General features: G+C 51.0%; 1 protein-coding gene across 4 annotated transcripts; it reads right to left on the reverse strand.

Annotated features, from left to right (window-relative positions):
* Positions 1–1402: 1402 nt before the first annotated feature.
* On the reverse strand, positions 1403–12334 carry CDC25B (cell division cycle 25B). 4 transcript variants are annotated; one of them, XR_001886763.1, is made up of 17 exons: positions 10850–12334; positions 9840–9967; positions 9131–9182; positions 7224–7265; positions 7051–7087; positions 6685–6807; positions 6458–6580; positions 6163–6297; positions 5749–5829; positions 5451–5627; positions 5175–5270; positions 4578–4640; positions 4317–4415; positions 3986–4119; positions 2844–2955; positions 2468–2704; positions 1403–2267 (listed from the first exon to the last, which is right to left on the reverse strand). XR_001886763.1 is itself a non-coding variant. In XM_017878318.1 (17 exons), the coding sequence occupies exons 2-17, from the start codon at positions 11047–11049 to the stop codon at positions 2564–2566; spliced, it is 1743 nt and encodes a 580-aa protein (XP_017733807.1). In that variant the 5' UTR covers positions 11050–11581; positions 11703–12334; the 3' UTR covers positions 1403–2563. The 4 variants fall into 4 exon arrangements, 3 of the variants coding, with proteins under 3 accessions (XP_017733807.1, XP_017733816.1, XP_017733827.1); XM_017878318.1 differs by having other exon boundaries at positions 1403–2704; positions 10850–11581; positions 11703–12334; XM_017878327.1 differs by having other exon boundaries at positions 1403–2704; positions 10850–11610; positions 11703–12334.
* Positions 12335–22261: the final 9927 nt, after the last annotated feature.

Genomic DNA, 22261 nt, shown 5'->3' on the forward strand with positions numbered 1-22261 from the left:
AAACCAGGAGGAACAGTGGCTTCACAAGACCCCCTAAGCACTTAGGGTGGAGCAGGCATGCCAGCATGATGGTGCCCAGGGCCCATCCTCTCCCCTCCTCCATCTCCCTTTCTCAGGGGTCTGCACAACTATTTCCCCTTTTCTGGGGCAAATCCTCTCACCAAATAAACGTTCGCCCTTCTATCGCTGCCTACTAGGTGGGGGGGACTTCTGAAGCCTTGAGGTCCCTTCCCTCCCTGAGCACAGCCCAGCCTCAAGACCAAAACCACACCCCAATAACTCTCACCTATTGTGTCCTTGCAGAGGGCTCTGAACCAGGAGTGAAGACCAAGCTCTTGGGCATAAGAAACTTGGGAGAACAAGCTAGAGATAGGGTAGGTGTCCTTTAGACTCAGCATGGGGATCTCGAGTCCCCTTTTTCTGCTCTGATAGGAAATAGCCTCCATTTTCCCATCTGCAAAATGGGGTGAATAATCATTGCATCACCTACTTCACAACATAGATGAACTGTCCCAGAAAGTGGTAAGCACACCTGACATGTGTGTGCACTCTGTATCAAAGACAGCATCTTATTTATACAGATGCAAAGGAGTCCCTCCCATCGCACAGGTCCCATTTGTGTGGGTGGTGCTGGGGGGAGGGTCACCTGCAGTGGTATTCGGGGAGAATTTCCTCAGAGATCTGGGTTTGGCCTGTGCTCCCAGATTGGCTCTTTCCCACTTTCTTGAGAGAATGAGGTTGGCAAGAGCCCAAATCTTAAAAGGCCATGCCAGGAGTTCTTTTTTTTTTTTTTTGAGATGGAATCTCGTTCTGTTGCCCAGGCTGGAGTGCAGTGGCACAATCTCAGCTCACTGCAACCTCTGCCTCCCGGGTTCAAGAGATTCTTCTGCCTCAGCCTCCCAAGTAGCTGGGACTACAGGTACGTGCCACCACACCTTGCTAATCTTTGTATTTTTAGTAGAGCTGGGGTTTCACCATATTGGCCAGGCTGGTCTCGAACTCCTGACTTTGTGATCCGCCCACCTCAGCCTCCCAAAGTGCTGGGATTACAGGCGTGAGTCACTATGCCTGGCTGCCAGGAGTTCTTTAAGTTTATCCTGAGGACAATGGGGAGCCATTAATGATCCTTGAGTGATGAGGTCACTCTTGCCTTTCGGTGCCAAGTTTAGGAAGGGCAAGCCTAGAAGTGCTTGGGAGGCCAGGTGAGGGGAAGGAGGGATTGAACCCAAAGTCCTGGTAGGAGTTATCACCCGAGAGATGGAAGACATTGGGAGAAGAGGGGACAAGAGTGTGAGGGCACCTCTCCAGCAACTCTTCCAGCCTCTGCTGACCTGTCCCCTACCCCAATCCTGCCATCGGTGGGGTGCTAGGGTCTTGCCCAGGGCGCCACAGGACACAATGCTGGTTTCTCAACTTGCTCAGTGCTTTATTGAACCAAGGCCCTAACAGATGACTCAGCAGGGCCTTCAAGCACAGCCCTGCCCCCATCTTGAGATTCAGAATCCAGAGGGTGCTGAGTCCTTGGTTTAGCTGCTTCTGTGACTTGAATATTTCCTCTTGAATAGATCCAAACCCTAAGTGTAAAGATTTCTGTCCACACAAATAGACACACACATATTCCTGCTGCAGGCTGTCATGCTCACCAAAATGCTTCCACCTGGTTTGGGTGTGCAAGGCACTGTGCATCCACGGCCATCTACGGCCATCCACCCATCCATCCAACCTTCCATCCATCCGCAACAAGACAGCAGCAAGTTCTGACCAGTCAGGCCCCAGGGTTCACAGCAGTAGGGGCTGGGCTTCCAGCAGGCTCACGATTCAGGCCTTAGCCCTTGCCCTGGGAGCCCCCAAGGATAATAACATCCCTTTCTGGGGCAACAAAACTGGGACTGAGTGGGTAACTGATATTTGATAGGGGAACCTAAATAGTCTACGGAAATGTCCTGAGATGGGTATAAAGTCAAACAGACCAAGCACACAGGTAACACTGAAATAGGAAAGAGTAAGAGCTTCTGTTCAGGCTGGAGGTGCTTGTATGGTGGGACAGGAAAAAGAGGAAAAGAGAAAGGGGCAACATGGCAGACATACCACGGTTCCTACAGAGGTTAGGGGCAGTCCTGGCCCAGGAAGTAAGGGCAGAGTGCTGACTCCCAGGCCAGGAAGGAGTTTAGCTCTGACCCATCCTCGGGGACCATGGCTCTCCCCCAGCCTCCGCTGACACACACATAAAGGAGCTTTTCAGGACACAGGAAGATGAGGGGTTAACCCTAACAAGGAAACAAGAAGCTCCTTGAGGACACAAAATACTGCCTTTAAGCTGGTATTAACCCAACTTAACTAACTCAACAGACTGGGCTCTTCCAGGGGTGGGGGGCACCAGGATATGGAAAATGATGGGATGACACAGGGGAATCGGGGCTGGGGCAGACAGGCAGGACACCCACACCATCCTTCCCATGGACAGCACCTGAGGCCTCCAGCAGGCCCTCAGCCCAGCAGGCCCATAGGGCAGCTGGCTTCAGGCCTGGAAAGGCAAGGGAGGTAGCAGGACTGATGCAGGCCCTCACTGGTCCTGCAGCCGGCTACAGAGTTCCCGCCGGCTCCGCTCCCCAGCCCAGCTGCGAGTCTTGAGGCGGAAGGTCTTCAGCTCATCCTTGAAGGCCTCGTGGTTCATGGGCCGGTAGTCCTGGGGTTCACAGAAGTTCTAGGGCAGGATAGGAGGGTTCAATGCAGTGGAATGGGTAAGTTTGACAGGGACCTAACCCTCCCATCCCCCTCCCACGGCTCCAGCCTGGCCAAGCCAACCCTCACACGAAGACTGTGGCCTTCCCCACCCACGCTACCGGGTGCTGAGGGAAGAACTCCTTGTAGCCGCCTTTCAGGATATACATCTCGGGGTAGTAGAGGCTGGGGTAGTCGTTAACAGCACGGTCTCGTTCCCTGATGAAACGGCACCTGAGGCATCATGGGCAGGGTGTGGTCAGAACGGGACATGCAGTGGCTTGTACATCATGGGACCTATTCCCCACGTCCCCTCCTTTGAGGGCCTTGGGGAGCCACAGAAGGCTTTGAGCACAGGAATGTAACCAAAAGAACACTTTTTAGATTAGTCTGGCTACAGAAGAGGGTGGGGAGGTGGAAGGAAGGAGGTAAAATCAAGGGGATGAGATCTGTTTCTAGAAAGAAGTTGCACCATCTTTGTTAGAGATATCTGTGCCTGGACCAGGAAAGGAGAAGCAGGAGAGGAGACAAGTGGGCCAAATTCAAGGGACCCATTCAGGCCACTCCTGGACAAGACCCAGTGAGGATTAGCGGTGGGAAGAAGGGAGGAGGAGGACCCAAGACTGAAGCCAGTGCCCAGGCCTGGTGCCCGGGTGGAGGTGGGTGCCACATGCTGGGATGCCTGGAGAAGATGGGAGGGCCACAGGGATGTGACTCTGTAAGGGGCATCTGGGTACAGATTCCCACCACATGGGTGAGGCCAGACTGGGGAGTCACTAGCAGTCTGATGGTCCAGTGGCAACCCAGAAGGAGGCAGGGGTGGGAGGACAGATGGCCAGGCAGAACAGGAATAGGGACAGAAGGAGCTCAGCCAGGGAGGGCCCAGGTGCTGTGGATGCCAGTGGAGGAGGTTCCAATGGAGACCTAACAGCACTGAACATGGGGAGGGTCAGTGTCACTGGGGACTGACATGGGGCCCTTAGATTTTGAGAAAGACACTGCTAGAGACTTGGAACTAGATTTTCTGAGGGTGGCAGCAATGGATGGGGCGTGGACATGAGGTTTCATAGGCAGGACAGTGAGGGAGATGGGAGGTGGATACCATGCGCAGTGAAGCGGGACTGAGGTCAGCTCTAGGCCATCAGATGGGACAGAGCAGAACCTGGACTCGCACCCCTGGCCATCGCAATGGTGCCAGCACCTGCAAGCCTGGGCAGGAAAGGCCGGGGCAGACACTAGCTGGCTGGGCAGAGCTGGGACTCACATGCGGGGCCCACGCTCAGATGAGAATTCACAGTGGAAAATGAGGATGACTCTCTTGTCCAGGCTACAGGGTGTGATGGGGCTCTGCAGCAGGAAGCTCTCGGCGTCGCGTTCCAGGGGCAAGTTCACCGCAGTCTGTCAGAGGAGCCAGAGGTCAGGCACAGCCCTGGGCCCAGGAAGCAGGCCCCTCCCCCTGCAGTCCCTGTCCTTCTCTTGGTAGGAACCCTCCCCACGAGAGGGGGCACCTGTCCTCCACCCATTCTTGCTCTTGGTAGAGCAAGGACCTAAAGCAGGTGGGATCTTCAGGGCCTCTCCCCATTGCCCCACCTTACCTTGATGTGCCCGCCTTCATACTCATAGGGGTATCTGCAGTCCACAATCACAAACTTATCCACGATGTTGCTGAACTTGCCCGTCAACAGAGCCACCATCTGTAGGAGGTCATGGGGGTTGGTTCCAGAAGGTCAGGCTGGCAGCCAGCAGGTGGCCCTAGCCTGTCCTCTGGCATAGTTCCATACAGCCTGTCCCCAGGGAAGGTCAACAACGGAGCTACAGTCCCAAATGTGCCTAGAAAATGGCGCAACGCTGTTTACCGTTTCTGGTGAGATGTACTTGAGGTCTTGGTGCTTTCCGTCTACTGTCTGTAGGAGGAAGGCCTGAAGGGAAGGGAAGGGAAGGGATGCGGGAGAGAGGAAAAAGTTAAATTGGTAAGACCAGGAGCCTGGAAAGAATGAAGTTTCATTCCCAAACTCAGAGGCCACACCTGCTTTGGCCTTCAAATTCAGCTCTGGGTCCCATAGCAACTGAGAGGGTCTCTTGGGTCTGACACCCAGGGAACAACCTTCCAAGGGGAAAGGGAAATGAAAAAGGGAAGTGGAAGAGATGAACTCCACACTCTGCTCCCTACCCTCTGCCAAGCCCGAAGGTGAGGCATGACGGGGTTCCAAGCTAGCTATGAGCTTGGAAATAAGATGAAGACGCAACAGATGCCTGAACTGACTTGAGGTGGAGTCAGGAGACAAGGAGGGCCAGAGGGAGGAGTCTATATGAGAACAAAAGATGAAAAGATACAAAGGACAAAGAAAAGGGGAGCTCTGGGGAGAGGGAGAAACCCAAGCAGCCCCTAGGCTAGAGGACCCCTAGTCAGTAAAAGGTCAAGCCCCCAAGGGGCCCTTCGCTGCTGCAGGTACCTTAGAGTAATCTCCAATCAGCTCTCGGTGGTCACTGTCCAGGAGGTTCTCAATCTCATCGTGACACAGTGATTTTGAGCGGAGGACGCGGACTTTCTGGAAAGTGAGTCAGATGGAGGCCAGGGTCAGGGTGGGGCTGCCCCTCAATGCCCTGTCTGGCTGGTACCCCCTTTCTCTGCCATGCCCAGGCTGCCACCTGCCCTCTGCCACAAACTTAGCCAAGGGAGTGGCTGCCGAGGTGCATGCAAAAGTGGGCTCCAGGAGGAAGGCACTCACAGGTTCCTCAGGCTCCTGCTGCTCCTCAGGAGGGGTCACGCTCCGCCTCCGCTTATTCTGCACGGGTGTGTCCCTGTCCTGGGGCCGCTCCAGCCTCTTAAGGATGGGCCGGATCACGCTGCAGGGCATGGATGGAGAGCGGAAGAGCCGCTGGCACTTGCTGTACATGACGAGGTCCTGGTGGAGATAGCAGGTTAGGGATCAGAGTGTCCAGGCCCCACCCCATCCCTCGAATCCACTGGAGGGTAGGATGGACCCCATGCCTCCAAATTTGGAGGGGGCCACCCCAGAGGCCCACCTGTTCCTCTTCCTTTTCCAAGGTCTTGACCAGTGGGGCGCTAATGAGACTCTCCATGCCTGGGGGAACTGCATCATCATCCTGAGGCCGGATTAGCAAGGATAGGGTCACACCCACAGGCATAGGCCAAACCCCTCCAGTCCCGGAATCCTCCAGCACAGCCTTCCCTGTTTCCCTGGCAAACCCCAGGTTGGGGTGAGAAGCTGCCCCACCTCCGCAACCTCCCCTCCACTGTGGCACCAGCCACCTGCTCTTCTCTGATTGGCCAGAGGTTAGGCTGTTACTCAGTTACCTCAAATTCTTCTTCTGACACTGGAACGAGGTCACGGTCCTGCCACAGGGGCTCAGAGCTCTCTTCTTTTGGGTGAACCCAGAGATGGGGAGGTAGGGGCCTGGCGGGCCAAGGCTGTTTACCTTTAAGTCACTCTCTAGGATATCCACAAATCCATCATCTTCCTCAGTATCCCCCTCTGCAGGGGTGAGAGAGAAGCGACCTCGGGCCACGGGGCTGAGCTCCTCCACTTCCATCTTCTGCTCAGGACTGAGACACTGTCCACATGACAGGCAGACACAGACTTAGAGGTGGGGACAGTTCCCGCCCCCATCATCCTGAGGAAAAGTTCCCAGTGCCTGGGGGCTCAGGGCCACCCTCCTCTTCCCTCAGGCTGCCTCCCCAGGCCCCGGCCAGGGGTCAGCTCTCTAGATGTACCATCAGGTCGGGGGCCGAGCTGGGCCTCTGGGCAAAGGCTTCCCTGCGGCTGGCCCACTCTGCCAGAGCATGCGTGGAGCTGGGATGTGTGGGCTTCCATGGCATCTTGAAGACAAACCCATCCTGCAGCCAAGATTGGAAAGGAGGGTCCTCACATGCCACGAAACCACCCCAGCATGCCCCTCCTCTCCCTGGAGAACTCCCATCCAAGTCTTCCAGAAGCGCACGTTCTCCTTGTCTTCCCCAGAGCTGCTGGCAGCTCCACTGCCCGCCTCGCTCTTCCTCTGGCCATCGGGCGCCTGGAAGTTGGTGATGTTCCGAAGCACGGGGCTTTGACCCAGCAGCCTCACCTAGAGAGCCAGGCAGGGCGGCAGGCAGAGGAATGAAGGCTGCATTACTCCGGCACCAGCCCAGGCCCTACCTTCTCCACCTCTCCTCCAGCTCCTCCCACTTACCTATCTACCTCTGAAACCCCATCTCCCACAGCCTGCCTGGGACACCCAGCTGGGAGGTGATCCCTAGATGCCTCCTGCTCATCTACCCCATGCCTGGCCAGCATGTCTAAGCCTCAGTCAGGCCTCAAAGACACTCACCGGCATAGACTGGAAGCGTCTGATGGCAAACTGCTCTCTACAGGAGGAAATGGGGACAGGTGAGAGCTGGGAGAGGCAGGGCAGGGACCGAGAGCATGTACCATGCCCTTCCGGAGCCCTATACGTCCTAGGGGAAAGCCCGTGGTAGATGGAAGAGGCCTGGGAACACTTACTTTCGAATGACCCGGCTGGCTGCCTGGATGGCCTGTTCAAACCTAGGACAGAGAAGGGTCCCATGCAACCTATCCTCCCTTCACACCCATCACCCACCCCAGCACTAGGCCCCCAGTCCCCCAGTTCCCAGCACCAGATCTCCAGTCCAGGGAGGAATAAAGGCAAAGACAAGGGCCAGGGCTCAAGCCAGTGGAAGGGGTTGGGTAGGAAGAACGCCCAACCATCAGGGGGCCCAGGTACTGGGGAGGGGGGAGATAAGAGACAGCCTAGAATTTTAAAGGCTGCCCTGAATGAAAGAAAGCCCAGAGAATGGCAGTGACAGAGACAGCTGGGGCAGGTCACAGGGTCAGGGAGGCGTCACCAAGGCAACAGTCTCGCCAGCCTGCACCAGGCCTTCCACCTGTATGCAAATCACTTCAGTGGGGCCATATGGCTGCCAGGAAAGGCATCCATCCATCCTATGGTGATAGGCCAGGGGCACCCAGCAATGTGGGTGTCTACAGGGCCTGGACAACAAGGCGAGGCTTCCTCTCCCTTGTGAGGAGCTGGCCTGGCTCCCGGTCTTCCCAGGACTGGGGCCTGCTCTAGGGCTCCCCCAATCAGCTCCAGTCTGATACAGCAGACCCCCTAGTGACAAATGTGCAGGGCCACATCCTCTCCTCCCTCCTACGGAATTTTCCAGGACCAGCCTCTGTCCCACCCCCTCCTTCTGCCTTAGAAGAGGCAGCAGGCAAGGGATTCCAACACATGTTCCCTCTGAGGCCCCAGCCCACAACTGTGTTACAGGAGACCACCTGCCACGCAGAGCTTTTGTGCATCTATACACACACACACGCACACACACATACACACACACACACACACATACACACACACACAGCTTCTTTCTGAGAAATTCTGTATAACTGTCAAAGCAGGTGTGGGGCAGGGAACCACTCAGGGATAAAGTATGAGGGGGATGCCCCCCCGGGGGGCCTGCTGTGCCCAGCCGACCTGGCATCAGGGATGACCAATTTCATTGGCTTGTACATGGGCCTTGGGGGTAGGGCAAGACTGCTCTGTGCTGCCACCAAAACCAACCTGCAGTCCCCCGACCCCACCCAATCCTCTCCCCATTTCCTGTTTGTGAACCAATCTGCAGCCCAGCCTAGTCTGATCAAAGGCAATGGGAGGTAAGACAAGTCACTACCCTAAACCCAAAGCCACAGTCCCCAGCACAGGCAAGGGATGCCCAGCTGTCCCTACTAATGGCTGGCAGCTGCCCAGCTGCTTGGGCTTTAACAACTGGACGGGAACAGCTGTGCTCTGGAAGACACCACCCATGCCCACAGCCAAGGGGAAAGTGTCTGTCCAGGCCAGAGCCCACCAACTCTCTCTCCATTCCCTTGCACAAAGGGCCTAGACCAGAGCTGGCCAGAGGGTCAAGTGTCATCGAAGTCAAAGGTTGCTGCTTGGCCAAGAGCCAAATCAATCTGCAGGCAACTGTGTTTTGTTTGGCCTAGAGTGAGTTAAAGTTTTGAATTAACTGGATCATATTTTTAAATTGTAATATTTCACAGAAAAAATGGGTATAGGCAAGAAAGAAAAACGGGACATACGCTGGGCTTGTATTCCTGCAAGACATGGGCTGTAGTCTAGTATCTGCTCTCCCAGTGGCCACTGTCCCCACCATCCCTGGCCCTGAGCCCACTCTTGGTTGGCTCCCATGAGAGCAGATCCTTCTCTGAGACAGGGAGCAGAATCCCAAGGCCTGAGAAGGTCAGTGAGCCCCCCGGCCATGGGGATCCTGAAGCCACCCCATGGTCTGCCTGTTTTCCCAGACCTCCCCGGTGAGTTTATGCTAAAACTAGGATTCTTAAAGGCAGGTGCTGACTGCTTGGTAGTAGACATTCCCTTCTCTACTCACGTCTGCTCTGCCATCTGGGGGTCCACAGGGCTGGGGGAATCCATGCAGAGACCTGAGGGGACAGAGCACCTTGGTTTGAAAGTAGTGGCACTTTCTGTATACTTTCCCCAACCATGTCCCAATAAGAAAAAAAAAAGAAAAAGAAAAGTTTCTAGTTTGGACTTTGGCACATTAGAAAATGAAACAAAAACCCAATCATGGACCCTGAGAGCTAACACATCATCTCCCAAATGGTACAGGACACCACTCCCTGTTTACTATGGAAATTCCTTTATATGTGTCTTTAAACCACAGTGCTCGCTAAGCATTTTTCTTGAACTGATTTCAAACAATTTGTTCTAGAAGAGACAACAGATTTTTAAAGAAGGGGTTATAGACTAAGAATGTTCTCAAGAACAACTCAGCCCTGGGTGCTTCCCAGGTAGGGCTGTGGTTTAGGAACTTTGGTGTGTGGTTTTACATAGGTAAGATCTCATCTAGCGTAGAGGGCCCCACCCTCTCATCCACTCAGCCAGTCCACACTGGGTGTGGTGAGCCCCACATGAGGTGTGTCTTCCTCCCATCTCTGTGGAGGGTGGGGGAAACGCTCCTGGGCCCACCAGATGTGGGGAGGATGTTAGTTTGATCGGCAGGGAAATCGGGAGGCCCAGGCAGCCCCCGCAAACTCTCCTGGCACTGGCAGATCTCCCCAGGCTCCCCTGGGCCTCACCTGCATCAGAAGATTCGGAGGATTCAGATGACAGGGAGGATTCAGATGCCCGTCGAGACAGGGATAGGCGCGTCAGGCGGCTGTGGCTGCGGAAGAGCAGGGTCCCTACCTGACTCTTTGGGGTTTCGCTGGGAAAGGAGCAGGGACCCGGGAAAGGAGAAAGGTGGGGTTCAAGGCCTCGCTAGCCCACGTTCCCACTCCCTCACTGAGAAAAGAACTGAGCGAAACACTACACCAGGAAAGCAATGGCCCTGAGGGCTGGCCCTCTTCTCAGCTCAAGGCAGGTTCATTCTACAGAGGCCCTAAAGGGGCTTCTCTTTGTTGACTGGTTAAGAAAGGTCCTCCCAGGTGCAGGGGAAGGTGAGCCCAGGGTGTGAGCAAGGTGGCCTGGATGGAGACCAGCCTAGGGGTTGGTGGTCTAGCCGAGACGCCCCAGAGAGCCTTCCCCTAAACTGTCAGACCCCCACCTTTCCAGGATCCTTCCTGAAGGATGGACCAAGACCAGGTTCTCCTACTGGAACAACCCAGCTCTCCCCTTGCACTTAGGGAGCAGGATCAGTGTTTAATTAATTGGCTTAATTCTGGGGGCAGAATTGGGGTGGAGGGAGCAGGGGCATGGATGTGTGAGTGCCCCACAGCTCTGCCACCCTCAAGTTCCCTCTCCAGGCTTGGGAATCCCATCCTGGAGCAAAATGGTGGCTATCTGGGCAGAGATTAGGGAGGCAGCATGGTGGAGGCACAATGAGGGAGGAGGGAGTGAGGGGAAAGACTTGGAGAGGCTTGTGTAGACTGAGAGCAGGTCACCTGGAGGGTGTGGGGGGCACAGCCCAGGTCTCACCTCCCATGTCCTGGGCCCCTATGAAGGGACAAGGGTGTACCTCTCCACTGCCCAGGATGCCTCCCCGGGACTCCACCTCCTGGATTCGACTACCATGCCCGGTTCTCCAGGAGGCCCAGGACTCCAGACCGGGCCTCTCACCCCTATATCCAGCCTCCTTGGGGTGTCCTACCTGCCGAGCCCGGCGAGGTCGTGCATGGTCTGGGTGAGGGTGGTGACCGGCGAGGAAGCGGTCGCGCGCACCGGAGACACCAGGAGGCCATGAGATCCCAGCAGGAGGCCCGGGAAGTGGCCGGGACGCTGGGCGCCACCGCGCACGCATGCTGGACTGAGAGCCGAGCCTGGCGCAGGCTCCGGCTGGGGCACCTCCATCGCGGCGGGGCCGGCAGAAAGCTGGCTGGAGGGCCGGGCGCAAGGCAGCCAACAAACGCCGGCACAGCTGGCTGGGCCGAGGGAGGCAGCGGGCGCGGAGAGGGTGGAGGGGGGAAGGGAGGAAGGGAGGAAGAGCCACAGGGCCAGGCGCGAGGGAGGAGAGGGATGCGGGGAGGGCGGGGGGCGAGGGACGCGGGGCTCAGGAACCAGCCTGGGAAGCCTCTAGTTGCAGCTGCCACTTCCACCTCCTTATATATTCGAAAAATAACAGCGACCGCGCCGCCGGACGCCACCAATGGGGTAGCGGGTTAGAGGAGGGCGGGATTGAGGGCGGGGCCCTCAGGGCGAGAGGCGCGGAGGCTGGATATCTAGGCTTTGGGTGGGTCGGAGGAATTAGGATTCATCCCATACCCTCGCACATCCCCCTGGCGCGAGGATCCAGGCCTCCCGAAATCCTCCTGTCGCGACATGATTTGGAGCTCCACATTCCCAAAGGCAGCAGCAACGCCCTAGGGTGACCTCCAAGGACCCCCTGCGGCATATCGTCACCTGGTATCACCGCTAGGGACGGGGAGAGGCTCCAACCGGCTCCCGGAAGTTTGCTAAACCCAGCTGGGCTGTGCGGTCTGCGTTAGATACCCCATTTTACAGACCTGGACGTTGAGGCGTGAAGTTCATTAACTTGTTCAAGGTCACGCGGTTGGGCAGGCGGTGGGCTAAGATTCGCTTGCTCCAGGCGCCTCTGAGCCCGCAGCCTCCCCGCCCCCGCGAGTGGCTGCGCTGAGCAGCAGCAAAACGTCATTCGCAGGCGGAGCGCCCAGCTTAGGAGGTGGGAGGGCAGTGGGGCCCCCAAGCGGAACTCACGGGCGCTTTCGGGGGACCCCAGGTTAGATGTTACCCCAACCGGTCCAATTTTCGCGGCAGCCCCGGTAGAGGCTCTGAACGGTGGAACTAGGCATGGATTTCCGCGACTGGGGGGTCGAGGAGGGTGTCAGCAACCAGAGAAGTGAATTAAGTATCACGCCCATTGATGACTTAGCTAACTTGGTGGCAATGGTACCATATTATTTAATTGGTGTTTCTTTGATGACCAGACCAGAGAGGCTGAATTTGTCATTTAAGCTAACCATCTTCCAATTATCTTTTCTTTTCTGTTTTTTTTTTTTTTTTTTTTTTTTTTTTTTTTGAGATGGAGTCTCGCTCTGTCAACCCGGCTGGAGTGAAGCGGTGTTCTCTGCTCACTGCAAGCTCCGCCTCCCGGGTTCAAGCGATTCTTCTGCCTCAGCCTCCCGAATAGCTGGGACTACAGGCGCATGCCACCACACCTGACTAATTTGTGTATTTTTAGTAAAGACGGGGTTTCACCAGATTGGTCAGGCTGGTCTCGAACTCCTGACCTCGTGATCCACCTGTCTAGGTCTCCCAAAGTGCTGGGATTACAGGCATGAGCCACAGCGCCCGGCCCATCTTCCAATTATCTAAATGCCTTCCAGCCCCGCCCGTTTTCCAGGCCTCCTGGAACAAGAGGCCTGAAGGCTGCACTGAAAAGCCAGTGGGTAGTAAGCAGCTTTCCTATAGCATACCATCTCTCCAGGTTAGAAGTGGCCTCTGGCTGGGCGGGCAGTGGGGCGGGGGTGGGGGAGCGGACTGCAGTTCAGCAAGGCAGGAGTGCCCCTTCTCGTGAAGTCCCAGCCACCCGGACCCAAATTTTTTGGGGTGGCAAAAGGGAGGGCCTGGTGATGGGGGGCTGGGTGGGCCAATGCATGTGAAGGGGAGGGGAAGACCCCAGCCCCACCTGAGAGGGGTGGCCAACGTGGGAACTGTGACCTTTCCTTTTCTCCACATTTTGCCCAGTTCCTGTGCTGTGCAGAGGGCTCTGCAAGACTGAATTTCCGGTTCATCCTCCCGGGGTCAGGGGTCATGCCCTGGACCTCCAGCCACTACTTCCAGTGAGGATGTGACTGCCCTTAGTGCCAGGAGGGAAGGGGGAAGTACCCTTGTGAGGCTACCCAGCCCCCAAACCAGAAATAAAACTCCCAAGATTTGCATTTTCAAAATAAACACAGCAGGTATCCCCCCACCCAGCCAACATACAGGGCAACAATGCAGGGTGGGCATTATACTGTTGAATCCCTTGAAATCCCAGTCAGGTCACCTCTGGGCTGGTGAGTGGGCAGGTGGGCAAGACCATAGAGGGGTTCTGGGTTTGTTTGTTTGTTTGTTTGAGATGGAGTCTCACCATGTCACCCAGGCTTGAGGGCAGTGGCATGATCTTGGCTCACTGCAACCTCCGCCTCCTGGGTTCAAGCGATTTTCCTGCCTCAGCCTCCCGAGTTGCTGGAATTACAGGTGCCCGCCACCATTCCCAGCCAATTTTTTATTTTCAGTAGAGACAGGGTTTTGCCATGTTGGCCAGGCTGGTCTCGAACTCCTGACCTCAGGTGATCCACCCATCTCGGCCTCCCAAAGTGCTGGGATTACAGGCGTGAGCTATTGTGCCTGGCCCACATACATAATTTAAAATATTCTAGTAGCCACATTTAAAACAATAAAAAACATGAAATTACTGTAATATTTTATTCAATGTAATGTATTCAAAATATTATTCGACATGTTATCAATATAAAATTATTGAGATATTTTACATACTTTTTTGGATACCAAGTCTTCAAACTCTAATATGCATTTTACACCCCCAGCACATCTCAATTTCTGTGATGTTTAAAGGGCTCAATAGTGCTGGAACTGTGGCTCACACCTGTAATCCCAGCAACTCCAGAGTCTGATGCAGGGGAATTGCCTGAGGCTAGTAATTCAAGACCAGCTTGAGCAATATGGTGAAACCCTGTCTTTACAAAACTTTTTAAAAAAACTTAGCTGGGTGTGGTGGCCCCTGCCTATAATCCAAGCAACTCGCCGGGTGCAGTGGCTCACACCTGTAATCCCAGCACTTGGGGAGGCCGAGGCAGGTGGATCACAAGGTCAGGAGCTCGAGACCAGCCTGGCCGACATGGTGAAAACCCATCTCTACTAAAAATACAAACATTAGCTGGGCCTGGTGGCACGCACCTGTAATCCCAGCTCCTCGGGAGGCTGAGACAGGATAATTGCTTGAACCTGGGGTGTAGGGGTTGCAGTGAGCCAAGATTGCGCCATTGCATTCCAGCCTGGGTGAAAAGAGCAAGACTCCGTCTCAAAAACAAACAAACAATCCAAGTGACTCTGGAGGTTAGCTTGAACCCAGGAGTTTGAGTCTGCAGTGAGCCATAATTCCACCACTGCACTCCATCCTGGGCAACTGAGTGAGACTTTGATTCTAAACATAAAAATAAATTAATTTAATAGTTCAGTGGCCACTTAGGGCTAGTGGTTGCAGGTCTATAGCTTTACAAGTGTAAATCCATCTGTATTTTAAAGAATATACAAACAGCATATGAACATTGTTCTAGGCTGGCATGCTGGCTCACACCTGTAATCCCAGTACTTTGGGAGGCCAAGGTAGGTGGATCACCTGAGGTCAGTAGTTCGAGATCAGCCTGGCCAACATGGTGAAACCCCGTTTCTACTAAAAATAAAAATTAGCCAGGCATGGTGGCATGCGCCTGTAATCCCAGGTACTTGGGAGTCTGAGGCAGGAGAATCGCTTGAACCCAGGAGGCGGAGGTTGCAGTGAGCCAAGATCGTGCCACTGCACTCCAGCCTGGGTGACAAAGTGAGATTCTGTCTCAAAAATAAATAAATAAAAATAAAAACCATTGCTCTATACCTTTCTTCATCTTACTTGGAGATGGATCCATATTAGTACCATAACAATATATATTTACTCAAGCCCCTAATGCTATTTAGGATATTACTTTTACAATGATGCAATAAGTATGCCCTTATGTGTCTGTGTGCTATCTACAAGATGAATTCCTAGGGAGGAACTGATGGGAGGCACAGCATTAAGTTTGTTTTCTGTTTTTGTTTTGAGTCCAAGTCTCTCTCTGTCACCTAGGCTGGAGTACAGTGTTACAATCTCGGCTCACTGCAACCGCTGTCTTCTGAGTTCAAGCAACCCTCCCACCTCAGCCTCCCGAGTAGCTGTGACTATAGGCGCATGCCACCATACTTGGCAAATGTTTGTATTTTTTGGAGAGACTGGGTTTCGTCATGTTGCCCAGGCTGGTCCTGAACTCCTGGGCTTAAGCGATCCACCCACGTCAGTCTCCAAAAGTGCTGGGATTTCAGGCATAAGCCACCATGCCCAGTAGCATTAAGTATTGAAATCTCCTTTTCCCTTTCTTGAATCCCATCTCCTTAAGTTGACTGGGCTATTGAAGGACAAGGACTAAATCATTTACCTTTCTCCCAGGCTCCCAGAACCTTGCATAGGTTCAAGACCAAAGTTGGTCTCTGACCCTAATATCCCACTTCTCAGCATTTCTCTTAAGGAGATGATAAAAGTACAGAAATGTATGTTCATTGAGTTATTGTCTTCAATAGGGGAGTTGATTCCTCTGTATTGTGCAATACCTGCAACCTTTAAGGAGAATTCACAGTCGGGTGGGGATGCCTGCTTGGTAGGGGCTCAATAATTGTTCATTATTGAAAGACTACATATTGAGATCATAGCAAATGGACTTTTGAACAAAAGGTTCCTACAGTAAAAGAAGTATGGGCGGTGGCTCATTGACTATAATCTCAGCACTTTGGGAGGCCAAGGAGGAAGAATCGCTTGAGCTCAGAAGTTCGAGACTAGCCTGGGCAACATGGTGAAACTCTACAAAAGAATACAAAACTTAGTCCGGGTACAGTAGCTCACGCCTGTAATCCCAGCACTTTGGGAGGCCCAGGCAGGTGGATCACCTGAGGTCAGGAGTTCGAGACCAGCCTGGCCAACGTAGTGAAACCCTGTCTCTACTAAAAATACAAAAATTAGCCAGGTGTAGTGGTTGGCTCCTATAATCCTAGCTACTTGGGAGGTTGAGGCAGGAGAATTGACTGAACCCATGAGGCAGGGGTTGCAGTGAGCTGACATTGCGCCATTGCACTCTAGCCTGGGTGACAAGAGTGAAACTCTGTCTCAAAAAAAGCAAAGGAAAAAAACACACAAAAATTAGCCTGCCATGGTGGTGGGTGCCCATAGTCCCAGCTACCCTGGAGGCTGGGGTGGGAAAATTGCTTGAGCCTGGGAGGCTGAGGCAGCAGTGAAGCAGTGAGCAGTAATTGAGCCACTGCACTCCAGGTTGGGTGACAGAGCGAGACCCTGTCTCAAAAAGAAAAAAAAAAAGTGTGAAATTCACTGATGTAGCTATTTATCAACATGAAAAGATGTTCACAATATGGACTACGAAATTTTTTTTTTTTTTTTTGAAAGGGTCTCGCTCTGTCGCCCAGGCTGGAGTGCAGTGGCCGGATCTCAGCTCACTGCAAGCTCTGCCTCCCGGGTTTACGCCATTCTCCTGCCTCAGCCTCCCCAGTAGCTGGGACTACAGGCGCCCGCCACCTCGCCCGGCTAATTTTTTAAAATTTTTTAGTAGAGACGGGGTCTCACCAGGTTAGCCAGGATGGTCTCGATCTCCTGACCTCGTGATCCGCCCGTCTCGGCCTCCCAAAGTGCTGGGATTACAGGCTTGAGCCACCGTGCCCGGCCTGGACTACGAAATATTATGCCAAGTGTAGTCCCATTAAACACAATATGCATGACCGGGTGCGGTGGCTCACGCCTGTAATCCCAGCAGTTTGGGAGGCCGAGGCTGGCGGATCACAAGGTCAGGAGATCGAGACCATCCTGGCTAACATGGTGAAACCCCGTCTCTACTAAAAATACAAAAAATTAGCCAGGCATGGTGGCAGTAGCTGAGTAGTCCCAGCTACTTGGGAGGCTGAGGCAGGAGAATGGCATGAACCCGGGAGGTAGAGCTTGCAGTGAGCCGAGATTGCGCCACTGCACTACAGCCTGGGCAACAAAGTGAGACTCCATCTCAAAAATAAATAAATAAATAAATAAAAATAAAAAATTAAATTAAATTAATAAAAAACACAATATGCACGTGAAAATATCCTACAAGGATATTCTTTGAATGGTGGAAATAAAGTTGATTAAATGTTTTTATCTTCAAAATGTTCTGTATTTTAAAATATTTTTCAAAGAACAGGTATAATTTTTTTTATTATCATCATTATTATTTTTTGAGACAAAGTCTTGCTCTGTCAGCCAGGCTGGAATGTAGTGACACGATCTCAGCTCACTGCAACCTCCACCTCTCGGGTTCAAGCGATTCTCCTGCCTCAGCCTCCTGAGTAGCTGGGACTACAGGCACTCACCACCATACCTGGCTAATTTTTATATATCTAGTAGAGACCAGGGTTTCGCCATGTTGGCCAGGCTGGTCTGAAACTCCTGACCTCAGGTGATCTGCCTGTCTCAGCCTCCCAAAGTGCTGGGATTACAGGCGTGAGTCACTGCACTTGGCTGTCTGGTCTTTTTTGATTAATTAAAACTGCATGTTTCAATACCTGTGAAAAGAAGGGAAAAAACATTTTTTAAAAAATGTAAGTGCATGTTCTTTCTGACAGTTCCTCAAATGATTAAACATAGAGATCCCATATGATCCATCAATTCCACTCCTAGGTACATAACCCAGAGAAATGAAAACATACAGCCACACAAAAACATGCAAATAAATGTATGTATACAGCAGCATTATTCATAATAGCCAAAAGGTGGAAACAACCTCAATGTCCATCAACTGAGGAATGGATAAACAAAATGTCATAAAGCCATATGATGGAGTACTACTGGGCCATAAAAATGAATGAAGTACTGATACATGCTGCATCGCAGGTAAACCTTGAAAACATGGCGCTAAGTGAAACAAGCCAGCCATAAAAGACACATGATTCCATCCATAGAAAATGTTCAGAAAAGGGAAATAAACTTATAGGCAGAAAGTAGGTTAGTGGGTGCTGAGGGCGGGGCGGAGGGGATAGGGAGATGATAGCTAAAGTGTATGGGGTTTCTTTCCAAGGTGATAAAAACGTTGTCCAGGCACAGTAACTCATGCCTGTAATCCCAATACTTTGGGAGGCCCAGGCGGGTGGATCACTTGAGACCAGGAGTTCGAGACCAACCAGGACAACATGGCGAAACCCCATCTCTACTAAAAACACAAAAATTTAGCCAGGCGTGGTGGCATGTGCCTGTAATCCCAGCTACTGGGGAGGTTGAGACAGGAGAATCGCTTGAACCTGGGAGGCGGAGGTTGAAGTGAACTGAGATCGAGCCACTGCACTCCAGCCTGGGCAACAGAGTGAGACTTGGTTTCCAAAAAAAAAAAAAAAAGATATTCCAAAATGGACTGTGGTGACAGTTGTGGATATCAGTGAATTGTACACTTTAAATAGTGAATTGTATGCTTTGTGAAATATATCTTAATAAAGTTTTTTTTTTTTTTTTGAGACAGAGTCTCACTCTGTCACCCAGGTTAGAGTACAGTGCCGTAATCTCGGCTCACTGCAATCTCTGCCTTTTCTTTCCTTCCTTCTTTCCTTCTTTCTTTCTTTTTCTTCCTTTATTTCAAAACAAAGTTTGTTACCCAAGCTGTAATGCAGTGGTGCAGTCACAGCTCATTGCAGCCTCATGCTCCTGGGCTCAAGTGATCCTCCCACCCACCCCAGCCTCCCTAGGAGCTAGGACTACAGGCACAAGCCACTATGCCTAGCAAATTATTTTTTTTTGAGACGGAGTCTCGCTCTGTTGCCCAGGCTGGAGTGCAATGGCGTGATCTCAGCTCACTGCAAGCTCCGCCTCCTGGGTTCACATCATTCTCCTGCCTCAGCCTCCTGAGTAGCTGGGACTACAGGTGCCCGCCACCACGCCTGGCTAATTTTTTGTGTTTTTAGTAGAGGCGGGGTTTCACCATGTTAGTCAGGATGGTCTTGATCTCCTGACCTCGTGATCCGCCCACCTCGGCCTCCCAAAGTGCTGGGATTACAGGCATGAGCCACCGTGCCCGGCCAGTCTTATGTCTTTTAACAACAGAAATATGTTCTGAAGAATGCATCATTAGGTGATGTACAAACATTATAGAGTGTACTTACACAAACCTACATAATATAGCCTACTACACACCTAGGATATATGTAAACTTGTAATAGTAGCTAACAGCATGTTACTGTACTAAAGGCTGTAGGCAGTATTAACAATGGTGTTTCTATATCTAAACATAGAAACTGTACAGTGAAAATACAGTAATCTTATGGTACCACCTTTATTGACTGAAATGTCAGCTAAAAATGATAAGCCTGATTAATATGCAATGCAGCCCTTATAACATGCTTTTTCAAAAACAGCTTAAGACTTTTCAGATTTCATTAAGAAGTTATGTGGTAACATCATGTTGACTAGAGAATGATTTATTGGGCTAGTTAACATTTTAAAGTAAAGGGAATGGAAACCAGAAGATGATGCAAGCGTACTTTTATTCATTGTGTTAAAAAGCCATAGTAAAAGCTGTAGTGATCATTCTAAGCTGTTGGACGCTTCCTTAGTACTGTGTATATAGAGTATGTTAATAAATCTGGTTATCTAGAGTACTTGTTGAAACCCTAACTGGCATAGCCTATAACTCCTAAATCACCATTCTCATTGTATTCTGGAGTTGTGCTCTACAGTGGTGCTATTCACATAGAATATAATGTGAAAGGTAACCCTAGAGTTGTGCAAGTAGAAGGTACTAGCTTAATGCATTTGGCTCTAATAAGTTAATAAAGTAATTTGAACATTCCTTGAGAGGTAAAGTTTAAGATGCACCGTGGGACACTAGAAAGTAATTTGCAGGCAGCCGGGAAATCTGGGTCCTGGAACCAGTCAAGTGGCACCTCACTTTCCCCATAATACCATGGAAACTTTGATTAGATGCCTCTTCCATTGCTGATATTTTGCATTTAGGTGATGGATTGGAGTCAGGAACTAGATCTAGCATTGAGGGCACTGAAAGGTGGTTGTCATGTAGTCCAGGGGTCAAGGGTCAAGTGATTAGAAGTGGTTTGTTCAGAGGTCAAGTGATTAGAAGCAGGTTAAGCTAAAGAGTCATGATTTTAGTGGGGATTGTGAATGGAAATCCATATACCCGCCCATCTCCATTGGTTGGAGACTAGCGGGTCATCTTTCTTAAATTGTATATGGGTGTATGGAAGGGATTTGAAATTGACAAGTCACATAACTGAGTAAGGACAAAGAAGCAGGGCTCTATTTTTCCATTAGGTCTAGGCCTTTCTGGTGCTTAAGATGAGTTCTTGCTCCTGCCCTGTTACTCAGGCCATGGCTTGATTGTGGTAGACACTTACGACCTGCGCATCTTAGCCTAGGCTGATGCCTTGCCACAGTTATGTTCCTGGTTTTTTTGTTTGTTTGTTTTTAGTTCTTTCTCTTTCTGTCAGTTACAGGTACATTTTGCCAAATCATCTGAACTCAAAATTCTCCTAACTTTTCCATGAAGCTGTTATTGTTCTTTGCCTAGCTAGAAGATACTTTTTCTATAATTTTTGGTACTTTTTACTTGTTACTTTTTATTATATCTTGTGCTATGCATACATTTATCCCCTACTGTATTACTGAAAGCAGGGACTTTGTCTTAGTGCTACAAGTTTTTTTTTTTTTTTTTTTTTAATTTGAGACAGGGTCTCACTCTGTCGCCCAGGCTGGAGTGCAGTGGCATCATCATAGCTCACTGCAGCCTCCATCTTCTGGACTCAAGTGGTCCTCCTGCCTCAGCTTCCCAAAGTGCTGGGATTATAGGCATGAGCCACTACACCTAGCAATTTTATCAAACTTCAGTGTATAGAGGAGTCACCTGAAGAACTTATTAAAGTTTGAATTACTGGACCCCCCCCATTCTGATTACTTGGTTCTGATTTAGGCCTGGGAACCTACATTTTAACAGGTTCCTCAGATGAGCTTAAGTATGTGGGCTAGAGGAACATGTGGTTTACAGCATCTAGCCTAGTACCTCGTTTTGCTCTTCTGTTGCCTGAGTGGTTAAGTCAGTGATCAGTTAAACCCAATAATCATTGGTAAGTCTGCTAGAAGAACCAGTCTTAACACGTGTCAGGAACTAGATTTATTTTGTTCCTGGCTACCTAGTATTTTATAGGTTTTTGTGTTTACATGAACTTTTTGTACCCTCAGTTTAAGATGCCCTTTGATTTTAGTTTTTAATTTTTTATTATTTTAATTTTTTTCATTAAGCCTCTTCCATTTTAGGAGAATTTTAATTTTAAAGCTTCTGAATACTCTCTCAATTATCAATGTATATATACTGTGGACATAGGCATTTGAGTTTTTTTGTTTTTTTTTGCCTTTGAACTTATATGTCTTATTAAAATAAACTTTACAGAAATTGCTATCTTCAGTCTTTGTAGGAACTAGCAGAAGAGAAGAGGTCTTTCTTACTAAGTCTTTGGCAGGGGGGTTGGGAACAGGGTCTCGCTCTGCCATCCAGGCTGGAGTGTGGTGGCACCATCTTGACTCATTGCAACTTCCTCCCAGACTCAAGCAATCCTCCCATCTCAACCTCCTGGGAAGCTGGGACTACAGGCATACGCGGCCACACCTGACCAATTTTGTGTAGTTTTGGTAGAGACAGGGTCTCCCCATGTTGTTCAGGCTGGTCTCCTGGTCTCAAACAATCTGCCTGCCTTGGCCTCCTTGGCTGGGATTATAGGCCTGAACAACCATGCCCGGCTATTTCTTACTAATACTTAATTTGTATTAAGTATTAATAAGAAAAATTATTATTATTATATTTATTTATTTATTTATTTATTTATTTATTTTTTGAGACAGAGTCTTGCCCTGTTGCCCAAGCTGGAGTGCAGTGGCGTGATATTGGATCACTGCAACCTCTGCCTCCCGAGTTCAGGCAGTTCTCCTGCTTCAGCCCCCTGAGTAGCTGGGATTACAGGCACATGTCACCATGCCCAGCTAACTTGTATTTGTAGTAGAGACAGGGTTTCACCACATTGGTCAGGCTGATCTTAACTCCTGACCTCGTGATCTGCCTGCCTCAGTCTCCCAAAGTGCTGGGATTACAGGCGTGAGCCACCATGCCTGGCGAAAAATTATTATTTTATAGTGATATACTGTTGTATTAGATATTGTAGGGAAAACCAGAATAAGTATATACTTAAAGATTCTCTGGTGCAGTGGAGTGCTGAAGACAAACAC

This window comes from Rhinopithecus bieti, unplaced genomic scaffold (assembly GCF_001698545.2).
Source record: "Rhinopithecus bieti isolate Rb0 unplaced genomic scaffold, ASM169854v2 scaffold_65, whole genome shotgun sequence".
Classification (NCBI taxonomy): domain Eukaryota; kingdom Metazoa; phylum Chordata; class Mammalia; order Primates; family Cercopithecidae; genus Rhinopithecus; species Rhinopithecus bieti.